Source organism: Mirounga leonina, unplaced genomic scaffold, assembly GCF_011800145.1.
Source record: "Mirounga leonina isolate KUSES-001 unplaced genomic scaffold, KU_Mleo_1.0 Mir_94, whole genome shotgun sequence".
In the NCBI taxonomy this organism is placed as follows: domain Eukaryota; kingdom Metazoa; phylum Chordata; class Mammalia; order Carnivora; family Phocidae; genus Mirounga; species Mirounga leonina.
Genome location: NW_023270855.1, coordinates 20,176,623 through 20,200,612, shown reverse-complemented (window position 1 = coordinate 20,200,612; position 23,990 = coordinate 20,176,623). Strand labels below are relative to the sequence as shown.

General features: G+C 45.7%; 1 protein-coding gene across 1 annotated transcript; it reads right to left on the bottom strand.

The window, feature by feature from the left end:
• Nucleotides 1-283: 283 nt before the first annotated feature.
• LOC118005478 (yrdC domain-containing protein, mitochondrial-like) lies at nucleotides 284-15,775 on the bottom strand. Its single transcript, XM_034997407.1, is given in 4 exon segments — nucleotides 284-867; nucleotides 870-1,051; nucleotides 1,154-1,319; nucleotides 15,631-15,775. Coding segments are annotated over 4 exon segments (1,077 nt in total).
• Nucleotides 15,776-23,990: the final 8,215 nt, after the last annotated feature.

Sequence of the window (23,990 nt, the reverse complement as noted above, 5' to 3'; positions counted from 1 at the left end):
CCTCTCCCTCTGCCCCTCCCCCCCCACCCATGTGCACACACACACACACTCTCTCTAATAAATAAATCTTAAAAAAAAAAAAAAAAAAGAATAGGGCCATCCTAGGAATGTCCTCAAAGTCTCTAGTCAGCTTTTGGCTGATACATGAAATTATAGATAATACATAAGACCTCCCCCACCAGGGGTGAGACTAAATGCCAGCTTGGGGCCTGGTCTACAGTGTTCAGAAAGACACCTTGCCTGAAAGAGTCAGACTAGTGATATTGTAGCCCCAGTGGCCTCTCTAAATGAACCCTTGCTGGTCACCAGTGGACAGACACAAAGTGGCCAGCATCAGTCCTTGGGTCCTCCCTTCTACTGGATTCACAAGCAGGATCCCTGTGAGGGCAGGAGCCCCTACTTCTGTTGGAGGATGAATGATGCCAAACTTTCCAGACACAGACAAGTCAACCATAGTTGAGCCCAGGCGATACTCAGGGCTGTGGCCATCCTCAGTTGGTCCCCCATCAATGACCTGGGACAATTGAGGCCAGAGGTACTGGAATTCAAAGACATTCTGAGAACTGGCCTGAGAGCTGAGGTTGGCACTGGTGAGAGAAAATAGTGTCCCAAACACCTGAGCCGAATCCTGCATGAAGGAATGGTCAGGAATCCAGATGCCTGTAAGAGGAGTAAAGTGGTTCAGGTCCTTACTGAGCTCCTGGGAGCATTCCAACACCAGGGTCACTGGTCCTGGTAGTAAGTCTTTCAGGAGCCCCTTGGATACTCTCACATGGCAGTCCCTGAAGATGTCAGCCATGTGGCTCAGGCAGAGGGCTGGCAGCTTGGCCTGGCTGCGGCCCTGGAGGTGGTACACGGCACCCAGGTGGCCAAGCAGGTCAGGCTATACGGTGTGTCGGTGGGGACGGCCACCATGGTGCCGGGGCACAGCTTGGCCATGGCAGCCCAAAGCACCTTGGTCCCACGTGCGTGATCCGGGCTGTTGGCCTGCATGGCCCAGCTCCTCGGGAGCCGCAACAGCTGGGCTCCCAGCGCTGCCTGAGCTGGGCTCCTCAGGTGGAGGACAGGTGACAGAGCTCAACCCCACCATGGCCCTCAGCCGCCTGCAAATCTCCTGGACTTAATTCATGATTGGACTTTGGGGGTGAGGCACAGGGAGGAGTCAAGGATGATGCCCAGGGTGCTGACATGGGTTAATGAGTCAACTATGGTGATATTAATAAAGCTAGAGTTATAGGAGGGGAGGCTGTTTGGAGGAGGAGATACTAAGTTGAGCTGCAGATACGATGAATTTGATGTATCACTTAGGAAGCTTTTGGCTGCAAGTAACAACAACAAAACAAAACAAAAACCTATACAAGCAATAAGGAAATGTATTATTTATAACATAGTTGGAAGCCCCTGTCCCAGATAAGATTCAATCGGCTGGTCATGAAGGACCCAGGTGCCATTCTTCTTTTGTTGGATTTGACCTATTTCTCATGGTTACAGACGGTTGTCATGACTCTAATAATACAAGGCACAGCAGTATCTAGAAGGAGAAAAGAAACCATCCTTCATGTGTCTATTTAAGAGAGAGAAAACTTTTCCTAGACATTCCCAGAAATCTAACCTGTCTGGGTCATGTGTCCACTCCTTAAGCAATCATGGGCTTCTGCCAATCATCAGGAAAGGATTGGCAGCTGAGAAGTCGTCCACCACCACTACCCCTACTAGATGGCTGTGACACAGGCAAATGGAGATATGTTGGGAGCAGTTGGAGATGAGGAACAGAGGGCAGATTCCGGCCGTGAAAGGGAGCCAGGAAGTCCCGGCTCCCGGGGCTGCTGTGAAGAGTTGATAAGAAAATGCCCACAAAACCTCATGTGACCTCAGCCCCCAGCAGCTGCTCGTCGCCACTGGTGAAGAAGAACAGCCTAGAGAGTGTCTGAGGAGTGTAGGGAAAAGCCAGAGAATAACCAGGATGGGGTGGTGTCACCGTAGGCCCCGAGCAAGAGGATTTCAAGGAGGAAAGAGCGGGCAATCATGTCATCTGCTGAAGAGAGGTCGGGGCAGAAGTGGACTGCAAAACGCCCTTTGGATTTAGCAACGAGGAGGTCGCTGGTCCCCTTGACAAGAGCACCCTGAGTGGAGTGCTGGGGTTGGGAGCCAGGAAGCAGGGGTCAGCAGTCAAGACCAGAATTCAAGTTGCCTGGCTGTCAACCAACAGCAACGTTCTTTGCGCGATGCCAGGAGCCACTCTGTTTGGAAAATTCCCTGTTGAAAGTCATGCCTCAAAAATACTCATTTGGAGAGCAGTAAACAGTAGGATTCCACAATCTGTGAACGAAATGGCCCCTCTTCATCATTTTTCTTTTTTTTTTTCTTTGTAGATACAGTAAGGTGGTTGTTTCCTTTCATTAGAAATATGTTGCGTGCTTTGGAGGATTTGTGTTTACATTACCGTTTTATTGCTATATGGTTCAAAACATATTTTGCAACCATAAAAACAAACAAACAACACAAACAAAACCCAAACAACATATGGGCTTTGCATTAAATTCAGAAAGTTCAAACCCCTTACTCTGTGCACATTTTTCGAGGCAAAGTGTGGGACTAGGAAAACCCCGTGCGAAACGTGCAATTTGACAAATCCTCCTTGAAGAAATGATAGCAGTTGCTTTCGCGACCAGTTTGGTCATACGGATCATGTTTGTCAGGGCTGTCATTAAAAGCCTAATATTTTTCCCGTTGCAGAACGTCTCCAAGTAATTTAGACATGGGCAGAGGCTAAGCACGGTCAATTCTGTGACCTCCCTCGTGCTACCCACCCCCTGTCCTGGCTATCTCAACTCCCCAGTGGATGATCTCTTATCCCTAGCAACAACTGCATCTGCTACTGTTTCTTGACTCTGGCAAGGAACATGGGCTTAGGGCCAAGTCTACTGTCCAGGGCTCCCCGTGGAAGATGCTAGAAGAGCGCTACACACTCTCCCACCATCAGTGACCCAAGCTCATCACCTCTGCAGAACATCTGGACTGCAACACACAGAGCTCAAAGGTCCAGCGTGTGTGTCTGCACCTGGCCTCACTGTTTAAATGGAGCTGACCTCAAACCAAACACCCGGCCTCAATGCTGTTAGTTATTCAGAGGCTTGGATGCCAAATATAAACTTCGGCATCTTCTCTCCACAGGCCTTTGTGACTAAAGGATACATATTAACCATCTACCGTGCACAAAATCCTACCCTACTCTTCTCTGAGTACCGAACTCCTCTCAAAGGAAGGCTGATGTCCTTTCTGACCATTGTGAATGTGTGTTTACTTTAATACTATCACGGCACCTTTCCGCCATGGGGTTCCCTGGAGGCTCTTGCATTTCAAGTCATCAGGTGGGGGGCATGCTGCAGATGTGGTGCTTCCTATCCCTGGGAGAGGCTTGTGAGCAAGCACCATATGTTATTAAAACCTCTCAGAACCCATTGTAATTGCTGGGAGCACAGTCAGAGAAGAGAGAGGCAAAATGGGGCCATGAAGCAGACGTAGGTCCTCAATGCCCAGCAGCTCTGAGCTATTCCTCCTCTTTGAAGTCGGCTAAGGAAGATGGATGAGTGAGTGTGTGGTGGGTGCGGCTGAGAACAGCCAGGAGCAGAACAGGTGTAGTAGTTTAAGGAAAAGGTAGATCATGACATTCCTGGGCACAGGAATGGACCTAGTTTTTCTGTTTCAAGAGAGAGACCTGAAGATACAGAGAACATGATTATTATGATGATTATTATTATATTTTAGAGAGAGAGACCGTGTGCGAGCAGGACAGGGAAGGGCAGAGGGAGAAGAAAAGAATCTTTTTTTAAGATTTTATTTATTTATTTGAGAGAGAGAGAGAGAGTAGGAGCAAGAGCATGGGAGAGGGCAGAGGGAGAGGGAGAAGCAGGCTCCCCGCTGAGCAGGGAGCCCGACGTGGAGCTCGATCCTAGGACCTGAGCTGAAGGCAGACACTTAACCAACTGAGCCACCCAGGTGCCCCAAAGAGGGAGAGAATCCTAAGCAGACTCTGTGCTGAGTGTAGAGCCTGATGCAGGGCTCCATCTCACGACCCTGAGATCATGACCTGAGCCGAAGGCAGATGCGTAACCAACTGAGCCACCCACGTGCCCCCAGAGAACATGATTTCATTTCCACAAACATTACCAAACTGATTATAATGTCCAATGTAGTAAGTGCTGGGGGACAGGGGCATGCATAAAATACAATGGGATTAAGAGAAAAAAAGACTCTAACCTTGACTGGGAGACTAGTAGAAGTTTCACAGAGAAAGAAGCATTTGAATGGAATGATTGAATCATTCCTTCATTCGACAAATGTTTATTGAGCCCTATATGTGCCAGCACCATACTGGGCACCATGCAGAGGACAGACAAGGTCGCTCCCATCAGGGAGCTCACTCTTCCACGAAGCTAAACTACATGCCTAGTGGGTGCCGGGCCCTGGGAGATGTCCTCTTGGAGATAACATTCTGTTGGAACAGATGAGACAATCAGACAGGTCACTCCAAAACTGTGCCATGAGTGTTACGATCAGAGAAGGACAGGAGGCTATGGGATGATAAGAAGGGGACTTGGTTTAGTTCAATGGCTTGCAACCGGGAGAGGGGGCAATTCGTCCTCCAGGGAAAATTTCACAGCATCTGGACACATTTTTGGTTGTGGAAAGTGGGGCAGGCGGGTGCTGCTCTCATCCAGCAGGTAGAGGCCAGCGATGCTGCCAAACGTCCTCCAATGCCCATCCTACGACAGCCTCCCACAGCCTGTTGTTGAGAATTAGCCAACAGAGAATTATGCAACCCGAAATGTCAGTAGTGCCAAGGCTGAGGATCTCTGGCTTGGTCCGAGGCTCAGGGAATGCTTTGGAGAAGAAGTGCTGTTTGATTTGCGAACTGAAAGATGCTAGAAGTTCAGAATGCTGGGGAAGAGCAGTCCAGCATCTAAGCAGAGTTTGAAATAATGACGAGAAAGATTCGACCCCAGGAGCTCCAACTGAGAAGACAGGGAAGGTGGAGGGGAGTTGGTAGGAGATAAAACACAAAATCCAGTCTGTTCCCAGAGCAACTAGCAGGGCTTCTGTGCCATGTGAGGAAGTGTGGACTTGATCTGGAGGGCGTGATGGCTAATACAATCTCCCCACCCTGCCCCCTCTCACACACATCTACCCCTTTGGAAAATTTTAAATCCAGTGACATGATTCCATTTGATTTTAGAAAATCCACTCTAACAGCAATGCAGATGATTAGAGAAGGTGGCGGGATGTTGGGGGCAGATTGGAGGCACGTGAGAGACTTCTGCAAGACAGAAACGATGACTGGAGGCCATGGCAGTGAGCATGGGGAAGCTGCAACAGACTCCTGAGAATAGAGACATTTTATTCTTGATGATTAATTGGGTGTTGGGAAAGAAGGAATTGCTTAGGATGACTCTGAGCTTTCTAACTGAGGACTAGTGTGAGTGGTGAGGTGTGTGACAGAGGAGAATTAATTTGTAGGGGACATAGTTCAGTTTACAAATATGGTGTTGATGGTGTTGATGGTCCTGTGGGGACATCCAAGTGGACACATCCTGTTCACAGGGAGAAAAGCAGATCTGGTGCTGAGGAAAGACAGGCACTGGAGACATGGATGTGGGAATCACGAGGGCCCACGGGTGGTAACTGGAGTCTTAAACATGGAGAAGGCACTCAGGGACACCGCCTGGTGAGAGATGAGAAGACAAAGGGCAGAATGTCGGGGTTCATGCAGAGTTGAGGGGCAAAAAAAGAAGAAACCACAGAGGACAGACCAGAGACATAGAAAGAGCAGTGACACCCACCAAGGGAGTGCCTCACTTGGAGAATAAGAAAGAGGTCAAGCTGTCCAACGCAGAGGAGGTTAAGCAGGATGGAAAATTAGATGAAGCCTTTGGACATGTCAATCAAGAGGTCACTGGTGACCTTTTCAAGAGCAGTTTCACTACAATGGTGAGCGTGGACTTTATTTAAAAACACTCGATTACCCAAATGTAGAGGAAGAAAATGGGAACTGAATGTCTTTATATCTGAGCAGAATTTGAACAGCAGACATTCTGCAGCCTTGGCAAACAGAAGAGGAGTAAACTGATTAAGCAGAAAACCAGATCAACAATAGGCCAAATCATAAGAACAGTTATTGTGTACCAAAAAGGAAGTGTGGAGGCAAGCAGCTTCAGAGTCGACTTGGCAGCTTAACAGTGTCTAAGAATCTCGACTCTTTCTATTTCTTTTGCTCTGTCAGGCTCATGCTCATAACCACATGGTCACAAAATGGCAGCTGCAGCTCCATGCCTCACATCCTCACATGACAGTACCTAAAGCAGGAAGGAAGATGCCAGGGACCAAAATGAGGCTCACCTCACACTCTCTCCTTTCACTGGGAGACTTTCCCTTATGTCTTATCACATGCCTTCTCTTAGACCAACTAAGAGGAAGGTAAATGGGACTGCACCAATCATGATTCTTCGTGGTTGAAGGCTGCTTGAATAGAAATGGTGTTCTGCTCACAAGGAAGAAGGGGACCTGGCAGTTGGGGTGACAACCCGTAGCGTCTGCCATAGGAAACCATCTTTTCATAGGGTGAGGGGAACACACCAGAGACCTTACAGAATGGGACAAGCCCTTGGGGTGCTTTGAAAAGAATGATTAGCTTTTCTAGTTAATATCCACAGCTGAGACATTATAATAATATCCACCACTTATTGACTACCAACTTTGGGCAGGAAGCTGTTGGCCCTGCAGATCTTCTATACTCAGCAATATCCGGATGTAGGTAATAATCGTGAGGATGGTGCTAGCAATGAAGTACACTTATTGAGGGCTTACTATGCGCCAGGCATTTTATATTCATTTTCTCAATCTTCAAAACACAACTGAGATGGATAGATGCTACTAATATGTCCATCGTATAGAGGAGAAAACTGAGGTGTGTGGAGGTTCAATGACTTGTCTGAAGTCCCTCAGCTGGTAGCAGCCGACCCAGGACAGCCTCATCCCAAAGTCAGCGCACATGCTGAGGACCCCCTACCACTGCCTCTGATAAAAAGAAGCCACTGGCAGGTTTTGTTACACCCTGGAGATAGAAGCAATTGTATATGAGAATGGAAAATGTGAGGCCATGAGCTTTTCCTCTTTACCAGTGTCCTGAGATTTCAGCATTTCATTTCTCCACACAACGTTGCAACTAAAGCACATCCAGCAGACAGCCCATTCCTTCCAGCTTTGTACCTCGTTAACAAGCTCACCGGTCTCACCCGGCACCTGCGGGACCCGGAGACCAAGGTGGGAAGGCGTGCTCACAGGTTAGGTGCACGTCATGGGAACCAGAACTTCTTCCTGGTGGGAGCAGTGTTGCAGAGGAGGCTTGGGGGCCTAGGATTATATTCTGAGGGCATTCATATGAGTAAAGGGGGACCTCCAACAAAAGAGGACACAAACTCTTGGGCGCTCAACAGGTTCTCAACTGGAATTCAGGTTCATGTCTTGAGATGAGAGAAGTGGAGCTTATGGGGCTAACTCTTTTCGGCTCTGTGCTCAGCATTCCAGGGTCATTATTTCACTGAGCCTCACAGAGAGGTCATGGAGAAGAAACTTATCATCTCTGTTTTATAGATGAGGAAAAGGAGGCTTGGAGCGTTTAAGCAATTTGCTTAGGGTAATACAGCTAGTGAGTGGCCGAGATGAGATTGGACCTACCCAGATCCGTCCCCTCCACACTGATCATCTATAACCGTGACACTTTACCACCTGGGGACTCCCTCAGTACTGCCATGAATACACAGCTCCAGGGACTGAGTGAAGCCAGGGTAGGGGCAGGAGGAGGAGGTTCTTGGAAGCCACAATCTTTCTGTTTCTTTAAAATCCTATTTCTGTTCCAAATACATTCCAAAGTGCGTATATTTCAGGATGAGCACACATACATAATTTAAATCATGGCAGCATGTTGGAAAGGCATTTTAACAGTACCACAAATAAAAGCAAAGAGGCCATAAATACTATATAACCCCTTAGCTAGGCCTATCGTGCCCTGGGGTTTGGGTAAAGGGGCTTTGTGTTTTTTCAGAAAGCAAGAACCCTAAGGCAAGCCAGCCTTTCTTAGGGTTAATACAGGCCTGCTCTATATTGGGTCTTGACCAAGTCATTTTGCTAACCAAGTTCCACTTTTTCCCCCCATTATTCCCAAGACTGCTAAGATTGTCCCCTGTGGTTTGGGTGAGGGGCTGTGTGTACAGAATTGGGAGACCAGCTAAGCAGTGGCACAAAATGGCAGGGAGAAGACCCCACCCACCTACCAACAATTGGGAACCCAGTTCCAGACACTAATGTCAGCCCCTCTCTCCCTTGAAAATGACTAACAGAATTTGGATTCCTCTTGCCAGACACTAGAGCTATGATCCAGAAATGGCATTATCACAAGTCACAATCAAAACTTAAAGCAGAGGGAATCTGAAACAATGTTATGCCCATCTGACCCTCCCCTAGCCCACAGTGCCCATTTGGGATGAGGCTGTCCTGGGTCGGCTGCTACCAGCTGAGGGACTTCAGACAAGTCATTGAACCTCCACACACCTCAGTTTTCTCCTCTATACATATTAGTAGGGTGCCCTAAGATGTGAATTAGAACATGGCACCTCTTCCTCTGAGCAATACAACCTGGCGGCAGGGGACAAGACGTAGTGAGTAGAGGGCAGCCTGGATTTCAGCCCTCGCTCTGCAAAGCACTATAAAAAATGGCAGCACTGACCCAGGTCTGGTCTCAGATTCCCAGAATGTTTTCCAGTGTTTAAAAGCAGGAAGCTGGGGGACACATTCTCACCCAGCTTAAAGGGAAAGAAGGAATCTGAGAACTCTTTTCTTGTTGAATTACTTAAATCCTGCAGCTCAGCTTGGAAAGACTCAATTAAGAGAAGTTGTTGGAAAACCTCAGAACCATAAAAGGCCCAAGGCCATGTTCAAAAAGCTTTCAAAAACTGTTAGCACAGAACAATTTTGTTTAGTTCACAAAACTGGCATTGACCCAGCCAACACCTCTCCTCTTAGCTTCATCTCTCAGCCTCATTCCCAACTCCTCATAACAGAGGTGGAAGGAGAATGCAAGGCTTTGGAAGGTGGGCTCCAGATTTCGGTTTAGAATTGGCCACAGTATTTTTGAGCTGTGTGACCCTGGGCAAGTTACTTAACTTCTGAACTCCGATTTTCTCACAGGGTTATCATAGTGGATAAGTGGGATAATGACATATAAAGCACTTTATATTATGTTTGCCCCTTGGAAAATGGAGAATGCATAATAGTTACTATTAACCCAAGCATTGCTAAAAGAAAGAACTCAGGAGTGGTCAGCCCATGTGATACCTCATTTCTCCTTGCCTCAGCACCCACATGGGTTTTGCCAGCATGGTAAGAACCATGTATGTACCAATGCAAGTGGGCATGACCAACTTTATCTTTTTTTTTTTTTTACTTGTTGAGTATCTATCAATGAGGCATTGGCCCAAGTATGGTGGTGAGGATAAAGATGAAAAAAAAAAATCCTTTACCTTTAAAGTGTTTGCAGGTTGGTAAGAAAAGACATGGCAAAGGGGCATCTGCTATTATCAGTTCAGAAAAAGTTCTGGAGGCATCTATCATTTATCTCTTCCCTGCTCCATCCATCACCTGGAGGGGCCAGTCCTTCCTGTGTGTCTTGTGACACCTGACTCGGCCAGAGCTAGATACCAGACCAGACCAAGCCATCAAATTCTTCCCTGGGAATTTAAAATTGAGCTGCTTAGAATTCAGACTCAGGATGAAATTAATCATGGTGGTGGGTCCAATACCAAAGGTGATGTAACCTCAAGGCTGCTAGAATTCTCAGCCTTGGGCACACCAATGAGTAAGCAGAGAATTTCAGAGGAAAGCAGTGATGGGAAACCAGGTAGCTCTAGAAAGACATGAGAGAAAGAGATGGAGGGAGTAGCCTTTTTGGTTCCTACTGGCTTTTCAGTCCATATGAGGCTCAGCTATACTTTTTTTCAATGAGATTTGAAGAGTCTTCTCTTCCAGTAAACCCCTTTTTACTCAAGCAATAGATGCCCCCCTTGTTCCACAGAAGAGCTAAATGTGTGGGACCCACAGACTGGAGATAAAAAGCTGCCAAAGGCCACTCAGATATGACTCCTTTAATCAAAATAACTGCCTCTTGAAAGCCTGATTAAATTAACCGTTTGGTTTTAATCCAAACAACTGTTTGGCAATTGATCTCATTTGAACAAATCCAGGAAAACAGTAGTATCATCTCCTTTGACTCAGCATACCAGGATGGTATGTGATGGGAGACCATTATGAAGAGTTCCCTGAAAAATACATACTTCTGGGGAAATAAAATTCCAAAAGTTGTAGATAAAGAAGTGCACTTAACATTATTTTAGGCGCTTTTTAGCCCTTGTGATTTCTAAAGGGAGCCAACCACTTGTTTTGAGGTCTTGGGTTTCTTAAGTGTGTGCTTAGTGGGCTTAAGGGACACTTTGTGCCCATACCACCCATTGTATGGAAGGCAGGGACAGCCATTCAGTGGTCCAAACACAGTGTCCATCCAAAAGATCTTTCTAAGAAGCATAAACCCAATTACTTTTATCCAAGCATCCTTTCTGAATACTCGGGGCTTGCCAGTACATTAGCAACATTACTTTGTCATCACTGAAGCCTCTAAAATTTAATTCAGGGAAGTCTATGAAAGGGGTATTGCGTTTGAAGAATATGTATTTGCCTGTACATCAATTGGCATCTTGGGACTGCTCTGGGGCACTGAGGTCAAAGTTTAGTGATGCATGGAGTTGTTGTCCTAATGGTAAGTATTGATCAGTGGCCTCAGAAACAATCAGCGCGTGCACAGTCTCGCCCCAGCCAGATGCCAGGCTCCCGAAAAAGGAGTGTCTTTCCCAGAGAGCCTTGAAAAACAATGCATGGAACACTCAAGCCTGCGATACAGAGAGGCACTAAGATAGTGAATGACTGCTTCAGCAGGGTAAGTAGAAAATGATAAATAACACTGTGCACCATCTGCATAGCTATGATACCTGGTGGGAAGGGACTGAAAACCAATAAATATTATACACGCATAAATAATGTGCGTTTTCTATTGCTGCCATAACAAATTACCCCAAACTTGGTAACTGAAAGTGATACAGATTTATTATCCCACCTCTGTAGATCCGAAATCCCAGTTGGCTGGATTGGTTTCTCTGCTCTGGCCAAAATCAAGGTGTCAGCAGGACTGCATTGCTTTTTGGAGACTTCGGGATGAATCACTTCCAAGCTCATTCAAGTTTTGGTTGAATTCAGTTGCTTACAGCTGTAGGGTTGAGGTCCCCGTTTCCTTGCTGGCCGTCAGCTGGGTGCTGGTCTTTGCTCCTACAGGCTGCTCACATTCATTCTCATGTTTACACATTGCCCACTGCCCTCCATCAGTGCTGAGGTCCCTCCCACACTTGGAATCTCTCCAACTTCTACTTCTGCCAAATCTCTCCTACCTCTGGCCAGAGAAAGTTCTCTGCTTTCAAGCGTTTGTGCGATTAGATTGGGCCCATTTGGATCATCCAGGATAATCTATTTTAAAGTTTGTAATTTTTTTTTTTTTTAAGAGAGAGAGAGAGCATAAGTAGAGGGAGGGGTAGGGGCAGAGGAAGAAGGAGAGGAAGAAGTAGACTTCTTGCTGAGTGGGGAACCCGATGTGGGGCTTGATTCCAGGATCCAGAGATCATGACCTGAGCCAAAGTCAGATGCTGAACCGACTGAGTCACCTACGTGCCCCTAAAGTTTGTAATGTTAATTACATCTGCAGTCCCTTTTGCCATGGGACATACTATATTCACACATTCCAGGGATTAGGATGTGGACATTTTGGAGGACCCATTATTTGGCTTACCAAAATATACATACAATTTTATATCCTGAAAAATAGGATTTCAGCCAGTGCCCTGGTAGGGTCTGCATTGTAATTTGACTAACTGAGCAAAACACATTTGATGGTGTATTAGTTATCTATTGTTGCATAGCGAATTACCCCAAAAGTTAGCAGTTTAAAACAATGAATTGTCATTATGTCACAACTTCAGTGTGTCAGAATTCAGATGCAGCTCAGCTGAGTGCCCCTACCCCAAAGTCTCTTGTGAGCCTTCAGTCAAACTGTTTGTGAGGGCTACAGTTTATCTGAAGGTTCAACTGGGGGGTTAAAGTTACACTTCCAAGTTTATTCACATGTTGGCAGGCCTCAGAAGATTCACATCCAAGTTCACCGTGGTATTGCTGGAAGGTCTCTGCTCCTCACCTCATGGGTCTCTCCATAGGCTGCCTGAGTGTCCTCCCAACATGACAGCTGGGGATCTGAAAGACAGCATGGGCTGGAGAGCGACAGAGAGGAGGTGTATCAAGAGAGAACAAGAGCCTGCAATGGAAGACACAATTTTTTTTTTTTTGAGAGAGAGAGAGAGAAAGAGCACACCTGCAGTGGGGGATGGGGAGGGGAGGGCCAGACAGAGAGAGAGACAGAGAATCTCAAGCAGGTTCCATGCCCAGGGCAGAGCCCGACATGGGGCTCAATCTCATGACCCTGAGATCATGACCTGAGCCAAAATCAAGAGTCAGATGCTTAACTGACTGAGTCACCCAGGCACCCCCACAATTTTTTTTTTACCCATCTTAACCATTTTTAAGTGTGCAGTTCTATAGTGTTAAATATATTCACATTGTGCATCAGATCTCCAAAACTATTCCATCCTACAAAACCGGCACTCTACACTCATTGAATAACTTCCCATTCCCCTCCACCCCTGAGAACCACCATTCCACTTTCTGTCTCTATGAATTTGACTACTCTATGTACCTCACATAAGTGGAACCATACAGTATTTGTCTTTTGGTGACTGGGTTATTTCACTAAGTATAATGTCTTCCAGTTCATCCATGTTATTATATGTAATAGGATTTCCTTCCTTTCTAGGGCCAAATAATATCCTATCATATGCATTATACCACATTTTCTTTATTAATTCATCTGTCAGTGGGCATTTGAGTAGCTTCTACCCCTTAGCTATTGTGAATAGAGCTACAGTGAACATGGATATGCAAATATCTCTTTAAGATCCTGCTTCCAATTCTTTTGGGTATATACTCAAAAGTAGGATTGTGGATCAGATGGTATTTCTATTTTTAATACATGAGGACCCTCCATACTGTTTTTCATAGCAGCTGCACCATTTTACATTCCCACTGACAGTGCAGATGTGTTCTGATTTTTCCACATCGTCACCAACACGTTATTTTCTATTGCTTTGTTTTCTTTTGTCTTATAGTGGCCGTCCTGATGGGTGTGAGGTGATATCTCACGGTGGTTTTGATTTGCATTTCTCTACTGATGAGTGACATCCAGTGTCTCTTCATATGCTATTGGCCATTTGTATATATTCTTTGGATGGAAGCCACAATCTTTTAAAAACCTAATATTGAAAGTAATATCCATCACTTCTGTTGTACTCTATTCATTAGAAGTGAGTCAACAAGCCCAGTCCACACTCAAGGGGAGCAGAATACTAGGAGGTAGGGATCATAGGGACCATCTTAGAGGCTGCCAACCACAGATGGAGAATCAAGAGTCCATGCAGAAGGACGACTCTGGCCTTCAGTGTTCCAAGGAGCTTCTCCTGAACTTCCCTTAGGATAAGGATCACTTGGGGCATTTATTAAAATCAGATTCTTAGGTTCTTCCCTAGAGGTGCTAACTCAGTGGATCTTGGGTAGGGCTTGGGAATCTGCTTTTTTAAACAACTGCCCAGGTTGTTTTTGTTTGGTTGGTTGGGTTTTGTATTTTTTAAAGATTTTGTTTTTTAAGTAATCTCTACACTCAGCATGGGCCGTGAACTCACAACCCTGAGACCAAGAGTCACGTGCTCTATCGACTGAGCCCCTCTTTCTCTTCCTAAAGATATAATTCACATGCCATAAAATTCACCCTTTTAAAGTATACAATTCAATGATCTTAACATATCCACAAAGTTGTGCAACTATCACCACTTTCTGAGAACATTTCATCACCCTTAAAGAAACCCCTATCCATTAGCACTCACTCTGCATTCCTTTCTCCCTCCAAACCCCTGGCAACCACTGATCAACTGCCTATCTCTATGGGTTTGCCTATTCTGGACGTTTTGTATTAATGGAATTGTACATGATGTGGCCTTTTGTATCTGACTTCTTTCACTTAGTATAATGTTTTCAAGGCCCATCCATGTTGTAGCATGTTCTCCATACTTCACTTCTTTTTATGGCTGAAGATTATTGCATTTTATAGCTACATCACATTTTATCCATTCATTTGTTGATGGACTCAGGAGATTCTTATCATAAAGGAAGCCTGAGAAAGGCTGCATACTAAGTTTTGCAGGAAGATTGAAAGCAGTTCAGATGAAAAGTGCAGGTTTCTTGGCCCAAACTAAATGTCCTGAATTAGAATCAGGGGAAAGGCCCAGGAAACTGTATTTTTTTAAGTAAGCTCTAGGCCCAGCGTGGGACTTGAACTCACGACCCCAAGATCAGGAGTCACATGCTCTACCCACTGAGCCAGCCAGGTGCCCAGGAACCTGCATTTTAAACAAGCATCCCAGAAAGATTCTTCTGCACAGTGACACTCAGACTTGGAGCAGTAGCAAGGTGAGGTGGGTGGCAGGAAAAGTGAGGAAAATTATTCTCTCTAAGAACAATATTCCCAAGAAGCACCTTTTCAACCGTTTTCAAAGGTAATGTAAGAAGATGGCCATTAGACATTTAACAATATGACAAAAAGACCTGAGCAGAAGCCATATGAACAGCGAAATCCTGAGATACATGCAGGTAGTGGTCAAAGATGATACTTCTTCTGTGCCCGTTCTGTTTTCTGTTTTATCCTTCTGTAGACCCAGCCCTCAGCCAGGCCCTGCAACCACACCAGCTTCTTCTGATATAGGAATTTAACCAACTAGTCTAATGCCGTAGATTCTTAGAGTAGAGAAGGACTTAGGAGCTTATCTTGTCCAATGGCTCGCAAACACAGCTAATTTTCTGGTCAATTTTAGGATTCTTAAAAAAAAAATTCTGCTTTCCAGTGGCACTTGAGTGGCTCGGTGGGTTCAGCACCCAACTTGTGATTTCGGCTCAGGTCATGATCTCAGGGTCCTGAGATCGAGCCCCGCTTCAGGCTCTGTGCCTGCATCAGGCTCCTCGCTCAGCACAAAGTCGGCTTGAAGATTCTGTCCCTCTGTCCCTCCCCCCACTCTCTCTGTCTCTCTCTCTCAAATAAATAAATCTTTAAAAAAAAAAATTCTTCTTTCTAACACTGCCTCCCACTCTTCCCCCCACACACATACACATTCACTCTAAAAGTTTCAACGGGTAGCTCTGGGGCCTTGAAATCAATGGTCTTGCAAAACCCTCCAGGTGAATCTTATGGTCAGCCAGATTCAGTAACCACTGGTCCAACGCCCTCGTTTTTCACAGCAGGAAACTGACCCAACATCGGACAACTCCAGGAAAGAACATCGCCTAGAACTTAAATCTCTTAGATCCTCATCAATATTTTCAAACCTGTGTTGTCAAAATGTCTTGTCACTGGACTAAAAACCATATGGAATTTGAGAATTCGGTGTTGACACCGGGGTACAAGCCTGTACACAAATGGGCTGTCGGGATTTAGGTCAGTCCTCAGCACCATGAAGGTCAGTCGACCCATGTTAAGTGGTAAGAGAATGAAGGAACTCAATTGTCATTACCAAGTTAATACTGTTTGGAATCAGCAGCCATTAGTATTTCAATGGGGGGGGGTTATCTCCTGGTGGTTTGATCATCATTAAGATTTAGAAATTAGAAAATTTAGACTTGAGCCATATCATAAATATGGAGAAAATGCTCACTCACGTTCATTTACTGTAAACCTGGAAATAACTTTTTCAGTTCAGTGGCTCTCCAATCTCACTGTGTATTAGAATCACCTGGGAGTGCTCAAAAATAAACCATGGCCCAGGCCGGACCCTCAGGACCTCAAGAAATAGAGTCAAGAGCCAAACCCAGGCTTACGTATTTTAAAAATAAAGCTCCTAAATGAAGCTCCCCCAAGTTATTCTGATGTATAGCCAGGGTTCACAACCATTATTTTTGCCCCTTAGATGTCTAGAAAATGAGAATAATTAAAAAACTTTAAGTTTCACATTACATTCCTGAGAAACATTTTCACCCTAAATGGGCTCATGAAGGATCTCGTTCTGTGATCCTACAGCCTGGGAATTATAATCAGGAACATTTGTGCATCACTTTGTAATTTGCTAAGTGCTTTCACACACGTCACCACCCAGTTATGATTATTTATTAAGTGTCTATCATACCTTTCCTGCTAGAAGTTCAAGGTGGTGGATTCTCCTGCCCATTCTAAAAAGAACTCCATTAATGAGGCTTTTCTTTTTAGAATTTTAAATAAGGTAAAGGGGAAAAAAAATGTCAGAAAACCAGGCAGAAATCTTTTCCACTGGGGGTGTCTGGGTGGCTCAGTCGTTAAGCGTCTGCCTTCAGCTCAGGTCATGATCCCGGGGTCCTGGGATCGAGCCCCGCATCAGGCTCCCTGCTCAGCGGGAAGCCTGCTGCTCCCTCTCCCACTCCCCCTGCTTGTGTTCCTGCTCTCGCTATTTCTCTCTGTCAAATAAATAAATAAAATCTTAAAAAAAAAAAAAAAAGAAATCTTTTCCACCGGAAAATTGTGCCGTATGTAATGACACCAGAACTCCTTGAACATGATATGTTGAGATTGGGCTAAATTCAGCCTCAGAGGTTCATGGACCCTTGGGGTTGAAGTAATGATGAGAAAGGAAACAGGGGGGAAAATGTGAGTTCTAAACCAGTGCTTTTCAGATTCTAAATGGCATATGAATCAACTGGGGATCTTGTTAAAATGCAGATTCCATTTCAATAGGTCTCGGGTTCGATTTGAGATTCTGCATTTTTAACAAGCTCCCAGGAGACACCAATGCTGCTGGTCTACACATCACATTTTGCGTGGAAAGATACTAGAATTAGGGACAGGCAGATGGTAAGAGGTCAGGAGATTTGTCCCCCACCCCCACTCCCCCAGGTTCTGTGACGAAGTTACATGAGACTTCAGAGAAGTCATTTCGCCTCCAAAATCTTAGATTTCTCGTACATAAAATGGGCCAGGCAATCGCTGTAGATCAGAGATAATAAATACTTAACCCTTATGGCCGCTCTCCCAGACGCCATGGAAAGTCAGAAGATCCTGGAGGAAGAATGGGCACGATTTCTAGTCCTACAGCCTGGAAAATGCAGGTGGTATCTTCAAGAAGCACCTAGCTAATTTAAGTTGTCACGTATTGCGAACGGTGATCCCCCGTAACCCTTTCATATGAGTCTGACTTTCAAAACAATTAGATTCCGAGAGTTGGTCCAGGTGTGAATAAGTTTTGATGGGGAAAGAAGTTGCCATAGTGAGAGAGCCTAAAGCATTAAAGGCCTCTCTGACAAGAAAGACGCCAAAAGGGCGGAAAGGAGTCCAACTGGAGATTGGCAGAGGGGCCACAGGGGACACGCTTAATCCACTCCCTAATGTCCCGGTCCTTGGATTATCATCTGGAACCTTGGTGTTCCTAGGATTTCTACTTCAGCCCCCAAACCTGGACTCTTAGCCAAGAAGGGACCTCTCTGGCCCATCCCAAGCAGAAGAAGAAAGACCCCTCTAGGGAGAGCCTGCTCACACTCTCCATTAGGACGAAGGTATCCTGTCCAGCCTTGACGGGTCCTGCCTGGTGCTGGGAGTGTGCTCCTGGGACTCCGGGATGTCCTCGTGGACTGTGGTTGTGCTCTAGCACCTCCTAATCTCACAGGGAGTTGGTTCTGTATCAGTGAATAGAGACACTATTCAGTGGGCAGCCGTCCCTGGGCAGAATTTATCAGTGCACTCCTCAGGCAAATACCTTGGGGGCTGCAGAACTGGCACTGCTTTTAGACTTTCAAGGTGAAAGGAGATTTTCTCAGAGGGAAACATATATATTCTTTATTTAAAAATTTTATTGTTATGTTAATCACCATACATTACATCATTAGTTTTTGATGTAGTGTTCCATGATTCATTGGTTGTGCATAACACCCAGTGCTCCATGCAGAACGTGCCCTCTTTAATACCCATCACCAGGCTGACCCATCCCCCCACCCCCCTCCCCTCTAGAACCGTCAGTTTGTTTCTCAGAGTCCATCGTCTCTCATGGTTCGTCTCCCCCTCCGATTTCCCCCCCTTCATTCTTCCCCTCCTGCTATCTTCTTTTTTTTTTTTTCTTAACATATATTGCATTATTGGTTTCAGAGGTACAGATCTGTGATTCAACAGTCTTGCACAATTCACAGCACTTACCAGAGCACATACCCTCCCCAGTGTCTATCACCCAGTCACCCCATCCCTCCCACCCCACCCCCCACTCCAGCAACTCTTTGTTTCCTGAGATTAAGAATTCCTCATATCAGTGAGGTCATATGATACATGTCTTTCTCTGATTGACTTATTTCGCTCAGCATAACACCCTCCAGTTCCATCCACGTCGTTGCAAATGGCAAGATCTCATTCCTTTTGATGGCTGCATAATATTCCATTGTATATGTATACCACATCTTCTTTATCCATTCATCTGTCGATGGACATCTTGGCTCTTTCCACAGTTTGGCTATTGTGGACATTGTTGCTATAAACATCGGGGTGCACATACCCCTTCTGATCCCTACATTTGTATCTTTGGGGTAAATACCCAATAGTGCAATTGCTGGATCGTATGGTAGCTCTATTTTCAACTTTTTGAGGAACCTCCATGCTGTTTCCCAGAGTGGCTGCACCAGCTTGCATTCCCACCAACAGTGTAGGAGGGTTCTCCTTTCTCCGCATCCTCGCCAACATGTCGTTTCCTGACTTGTTAATTTTAGCCATTCTGACTGGTGTGAAGTGGTGGGAAACATATATATTCTTAAGACACAGACAGTGTGCCAAAGCACCGCACTCGCAACTTTCACTTTTATCTCATCTAAGCAATGCAACACTGCACATTTCATGTTCCCATTTCACAGATGAAGACGCTGAAGTTCAGAGAGGTCACCAAAACTCCCACAGCTCACACAGCTGAAATGCAGATGACCTGGCATTTGATTCCATGTTCATGAGACTTCAAGCCTGGTGCTCACAACCCCGCCCCTCACTGCCCCCTGACACTGTACTTGAAGGGAGAAATCTTGAGAAGCGGAGGTGATGAAGTATGAGTCAATGAAATAGAGTCAATTTCCTTCAATCTTTCTAGTTTGGACAAAACGAGTGCGCAAATACATTGGAACGCTTCTTGCAGTTCATGGAAGAAAAGATGTGGACCTGGCCTTTCTGTTTCCAGGTGCTGACAACCTCCTTTAGGGGTCCTGAGTTATAAACAGATGACATAGAGAAGGTGCTGGGACTTTGACTATCCCCTTGAGTGGGGTCTAGTTCCTTCAACATACCAAGTATGGATGCCCTTAGCAACTATCTTGTGCATACCCCCAAATTCTGCAGTCAATTCAAGCATGTTGTGAGTAGTACAACCTGCCAGACAGTGAGACAGGTGCTGGAAGATAGAGACAGGTGAGCAAGGCATATGAGACCCCCTCTCTGGGGCTGCCCTTCTGTTTGGGGGGAAGGACTAGGAAGACAGTCACAAATAAGGCATTTCATGTGCAAGAAAAAGGATGAAGGGGAATCTTGCAGTGCCCTGGGACCACACAAGGACCCCATCCCTCAGCAGAAAGCCAAGTGGATTGAATTAAACGTAATTAACCTTCCCCTGCCTACAGGAACTTGAACCAAACTAGAGGGCAGGCCACTTTTGTCACCTGGAGTCACAGCCGCTCTGCCTCTTATTTGAAGAAATACTGTCTGCGACGTTGTAGTAAATTCCCTGCCAACTTGGCTAACTGCTGCCGTGCCAAGCCCTCTCTTGGGCTGGGTAGAGAAGTACCAGGCACATACACATGTGTGCACACACGTGCACACACACAGCCTGCTGCACTCATGACTTTCACATTTCACATCCTTCCTCCCCTTGGGTGGAGCTTGAGGATGGGATTTCCTTTACAACTTGCCCTGGAGATGCTGTTAATGCAATGTACTCTAAAACCATTTCCTTTGTTCTTAGGGGAATACACTAAGATATTAACAGTGGTAGATTGGGGTGGGTAGAATTATGGGGGAATGTCTTTTCTTCTTCTTTTAAAAGATTTTATTTATTTGAGAGAGAGAGAGCACGCACGCGCGCACAAGCGGGGCGGGGTGGGCAGGGCAGAGGGAGAGGGAGAAGGAGTCTCACTGCTGAGGAGGGAGCCCAGCAAGGGGCTCAATCCCAGAACCTCAGAATCATGACCTGAGCCGAAGGCAGATGCTTAACCAACTGAGCCACCCAGGTGCCCCCCTTTTCTTCTTTTTTAAAAGATTATTTTTATTTTGTAATTTTTTCGTAATGAGCATGGATCACCTGTGTAATAGTTTTTTTCAAATAAAGAAAGATGAGGTATCCTACCACTACCATTGCTTTCTAATCCACATTTGCCCTGGAAAATAAGGAGGCATATGGTGTCTTTGAGGATTGTTGGCACGGTGTGGTATGATGACAAGGACATTGGACTAGGAACTACAACACACAAGTTCAGTTCCCAGCCTTCCAGAACTTTCTAATTTTGGGACACTGGGCAAGTCATTGAACTTCTCTGAGCCTTCGTTTCCTCATTTGCATCATGGAGCAGTAATAGCTCCCAGAAGATGAAAATGATGCAGTAATGTCAAGTGGGATCATCATTATAATGATTCTTGCAACTGAAAATTGGCCAATTTCACACTCATGCAGAAAGAAGAAAAAAACCAATGATTCTGGGAGTTGTAACATGGTCGATCTCAGTTGGTACCAGAGTTGGGGTGGGGGGTGGAAGCCAGCCTTGGATGGTCCCCTGTGATTCTCACCTCCCAGTATTCATGCCCTCCCCCAGTGAGTACAGCTGACCTCTATGACCAGCAGGACATCACAGAAATGACAGCATGTGATTCTGAGGCTGGGTCATAAAAGGTATTATGATTCTGCCTTACTCTCTCTTGGCTCACTCATTCTGGGGGAAAGGGGAAACTAGCTGCCATGTCATGAGGACAATCAAGTGAGGTCCTTGGGGGCGAGGAACGGAAGCCTCCTGCTAACTGCCAGCCCCAGCTTGCCAGCCACGTGAGTGGGCCATCTTGGAAACCGCGCCTTCATCCCTTCAGAGGGGTGCACCCCTGGGTGACGTCTTGACAGTCACTTCTTGAGCAACCCCGGGCCACAACCACCCAGCTAAGCCACTCCCTATTTCCTGACCCGCAGAAACTGTATGAGAGAATAAAAGTGCACTGTTACTCAAGCTATTAAATTGTCTGGAGATCTGTTAGGCAGCAGCAGATGATCAAGCCTTCGGCTGGGGCTGGCAGCTGTTTGGAAGGTTAGGGACCTACACGCACGGCTTCTGGAAGAGCAATTCATTCCAATCCCATTTAACTTCCTTTCATGATGAAGTGACCTGGGATGTGGATGGAGGGGGTGTGGGCAATAAGTATACCTCTCTGGTCTCAGAAGGGCCTTTAATTTGACACCACATGCCACTCTCATCAACACGCAGCGAGGCAGGGTCTTAGCGGTGGTTCATTGATTTGGCCCCAGGAGAACGGATGCAAGAGCTAATTCAGGACTTGAGGGAGGGGAAGGAATATACCAATACCAATATGAATATCAGTAATAATAGCGATACTCTTCACTACGACTCATATTAACACTGCTAGTACCCATCATCCAGACACCTCCCCCTTGAAGAGCCCAAGTTCTTCGAAATCCAGTAATTCCTCTTTGCTTTAATACCCAGGGAAAATGGTTTCAGCCTCCACTGCAGTGCTTTGACAAGTCTCCTTCAAAAACGCCACAGATTTCCGGAAAGTTCTACCCTGTCTGGTCAGTGGGGACTGCAGCCTTGTTCCGTACTCTTCCCTAGTCCTTAACCCTCATCCTCTGCTCTTGAGGGTGCCGTACCCAGTCTTCCCTTCTGTTACTGCTGAACCAGCTCACTTCCTCCAGGCCTCAAAGCATTATGAACACAAGGCTGGGCCCCTAAAAGTCTGTGGATAATGAGAGGGGTATTACAGTCCTGCACAGCAGACTAATTAAAATGGAATCTCTAGCAGCTTGGTCCTTGAGCTCCTCAGTGGTTGCTGTAACAGGGGTTTCTGTTGCTCTGTGTGCACCCTTGCTGACCACTGCTTTCCTGAGCTGCCTCCATTTTTCTCTGAACCCCCCCGCCCATTCTCCCTTCCTTCCATTCCCAGCCACTGCTCGCTTCCTTCTCCCAGGATTGCCACCACCACCTCTAAAATACTGTCACCTTTCCTGTAGACAAGCTACCTTGCTGTGTCACCCTTTCCCACCAGGGTGGTAGCAACATGGCTAAGCACGTGGGCTGTGTCGCAGGACAAGATGGCCCCCGTCGAACTCCCAGCTCTGCATGATCTCTTCGAATCCTTCCCATCCCTCTTTTATAGGTGACAAAACCGACTTCCAGGGGGATGAGGTTTTGTGCAAGGACCCAGAGTGAACAGAAAAGATCTGGGACAATTTCCAGGCCTCTTCTAGGCAGAAGGAGAACTAGGTTGGAGATCCTTGGTTGGGGGCACCTGCAGAAGCTCAACTGAGGCTGCCTAAAGCTTAGGAGGAAGGCAATGTATGTAGAGTTAGTTTCTAGAGGGCTTATAAATAGGACCATTGCTCATGAGTCCTGAAAAGTCCCAGGGTCAGGCTTCCCGAGGAGAGGGAAGGGGGCGGGGTCACATGCCCTCCTGAGGTCATTTCTAGCTCAATGATTCAGGCAGCAAAATCCCAGTGTGGGTTCAGCTCCCCTGAATGTACTTTCATTTTGCATTATGATTTGCCACTCGAACTGATGAGAACCCAAATTGATGTCATTTCCCTCCCAATAAGCTCTTGACCAGAAAACATCTATTTCTCCATCTAACAGGGAATTTTTTTCCCCACCCAGTTTCTACAAAATCATGTTGCAGTTTGCCTCAATATTTTCCTTCTTTTTTAAAGATAGCATTTGTCAGGGCTTCTCTTCTGGTTATAAAATAATGTACATGCTCACTGCAGAAGAAGCTGGAAGGCATAGAAAGCTAAAAGAAGAAAAAAATTAGACACAATGTCACACCCATAGACAAACATTAAAAACTGTACTATGTTTTCTTTCTGTCTTTTCCGCATGTGTACGATTTTTTTTTTTTTACCATAATTGGATCAAATGCCTTTTTTAAGACTTCTATTAAAAGTAGGAGAGGGAAGGATTATACGTTCTGGCTTCAGTGAAAAATGAATTTTATTAATAGCTTACACTTATCAAGTACTGACAATGATCCAGGCACTTTATAGGTATCACCTTAATGCACATAAATACTTTATATGCATTTCCTTACTGAATCTTTGTAACACCCCATTGAGGAAGATGCTAATACTATGCCCATTTTACAGATGAGGAAACTAAGGCTCGGAGAACTTAAGTCACGTGGCCAAGGATAGCTAGTTCATAGCGCAGTCGGGATGATAGAGTGGTTTTTTTTGTTTTTGTTTTTGTTTTTTTTCTCTACAGCCTGGGCTATTAACCCTTAGAGTATATAGAGAGTTTATCTCTTTTTTAGCAATAACTGCCACAACTGGAAAGACCATAATGAAAATGTTGGCATGCTTCTCATTTAACTGGGAATATTTTAATGGAACCACAATACAATACATTCATGGAACAAAGACCATGCTCCCTGCTGACCTTCCATAACACTTTGCTCTTAAAAGATGCAGGGAGAAAGGAAATCCAAGGGAAGGTCAGAA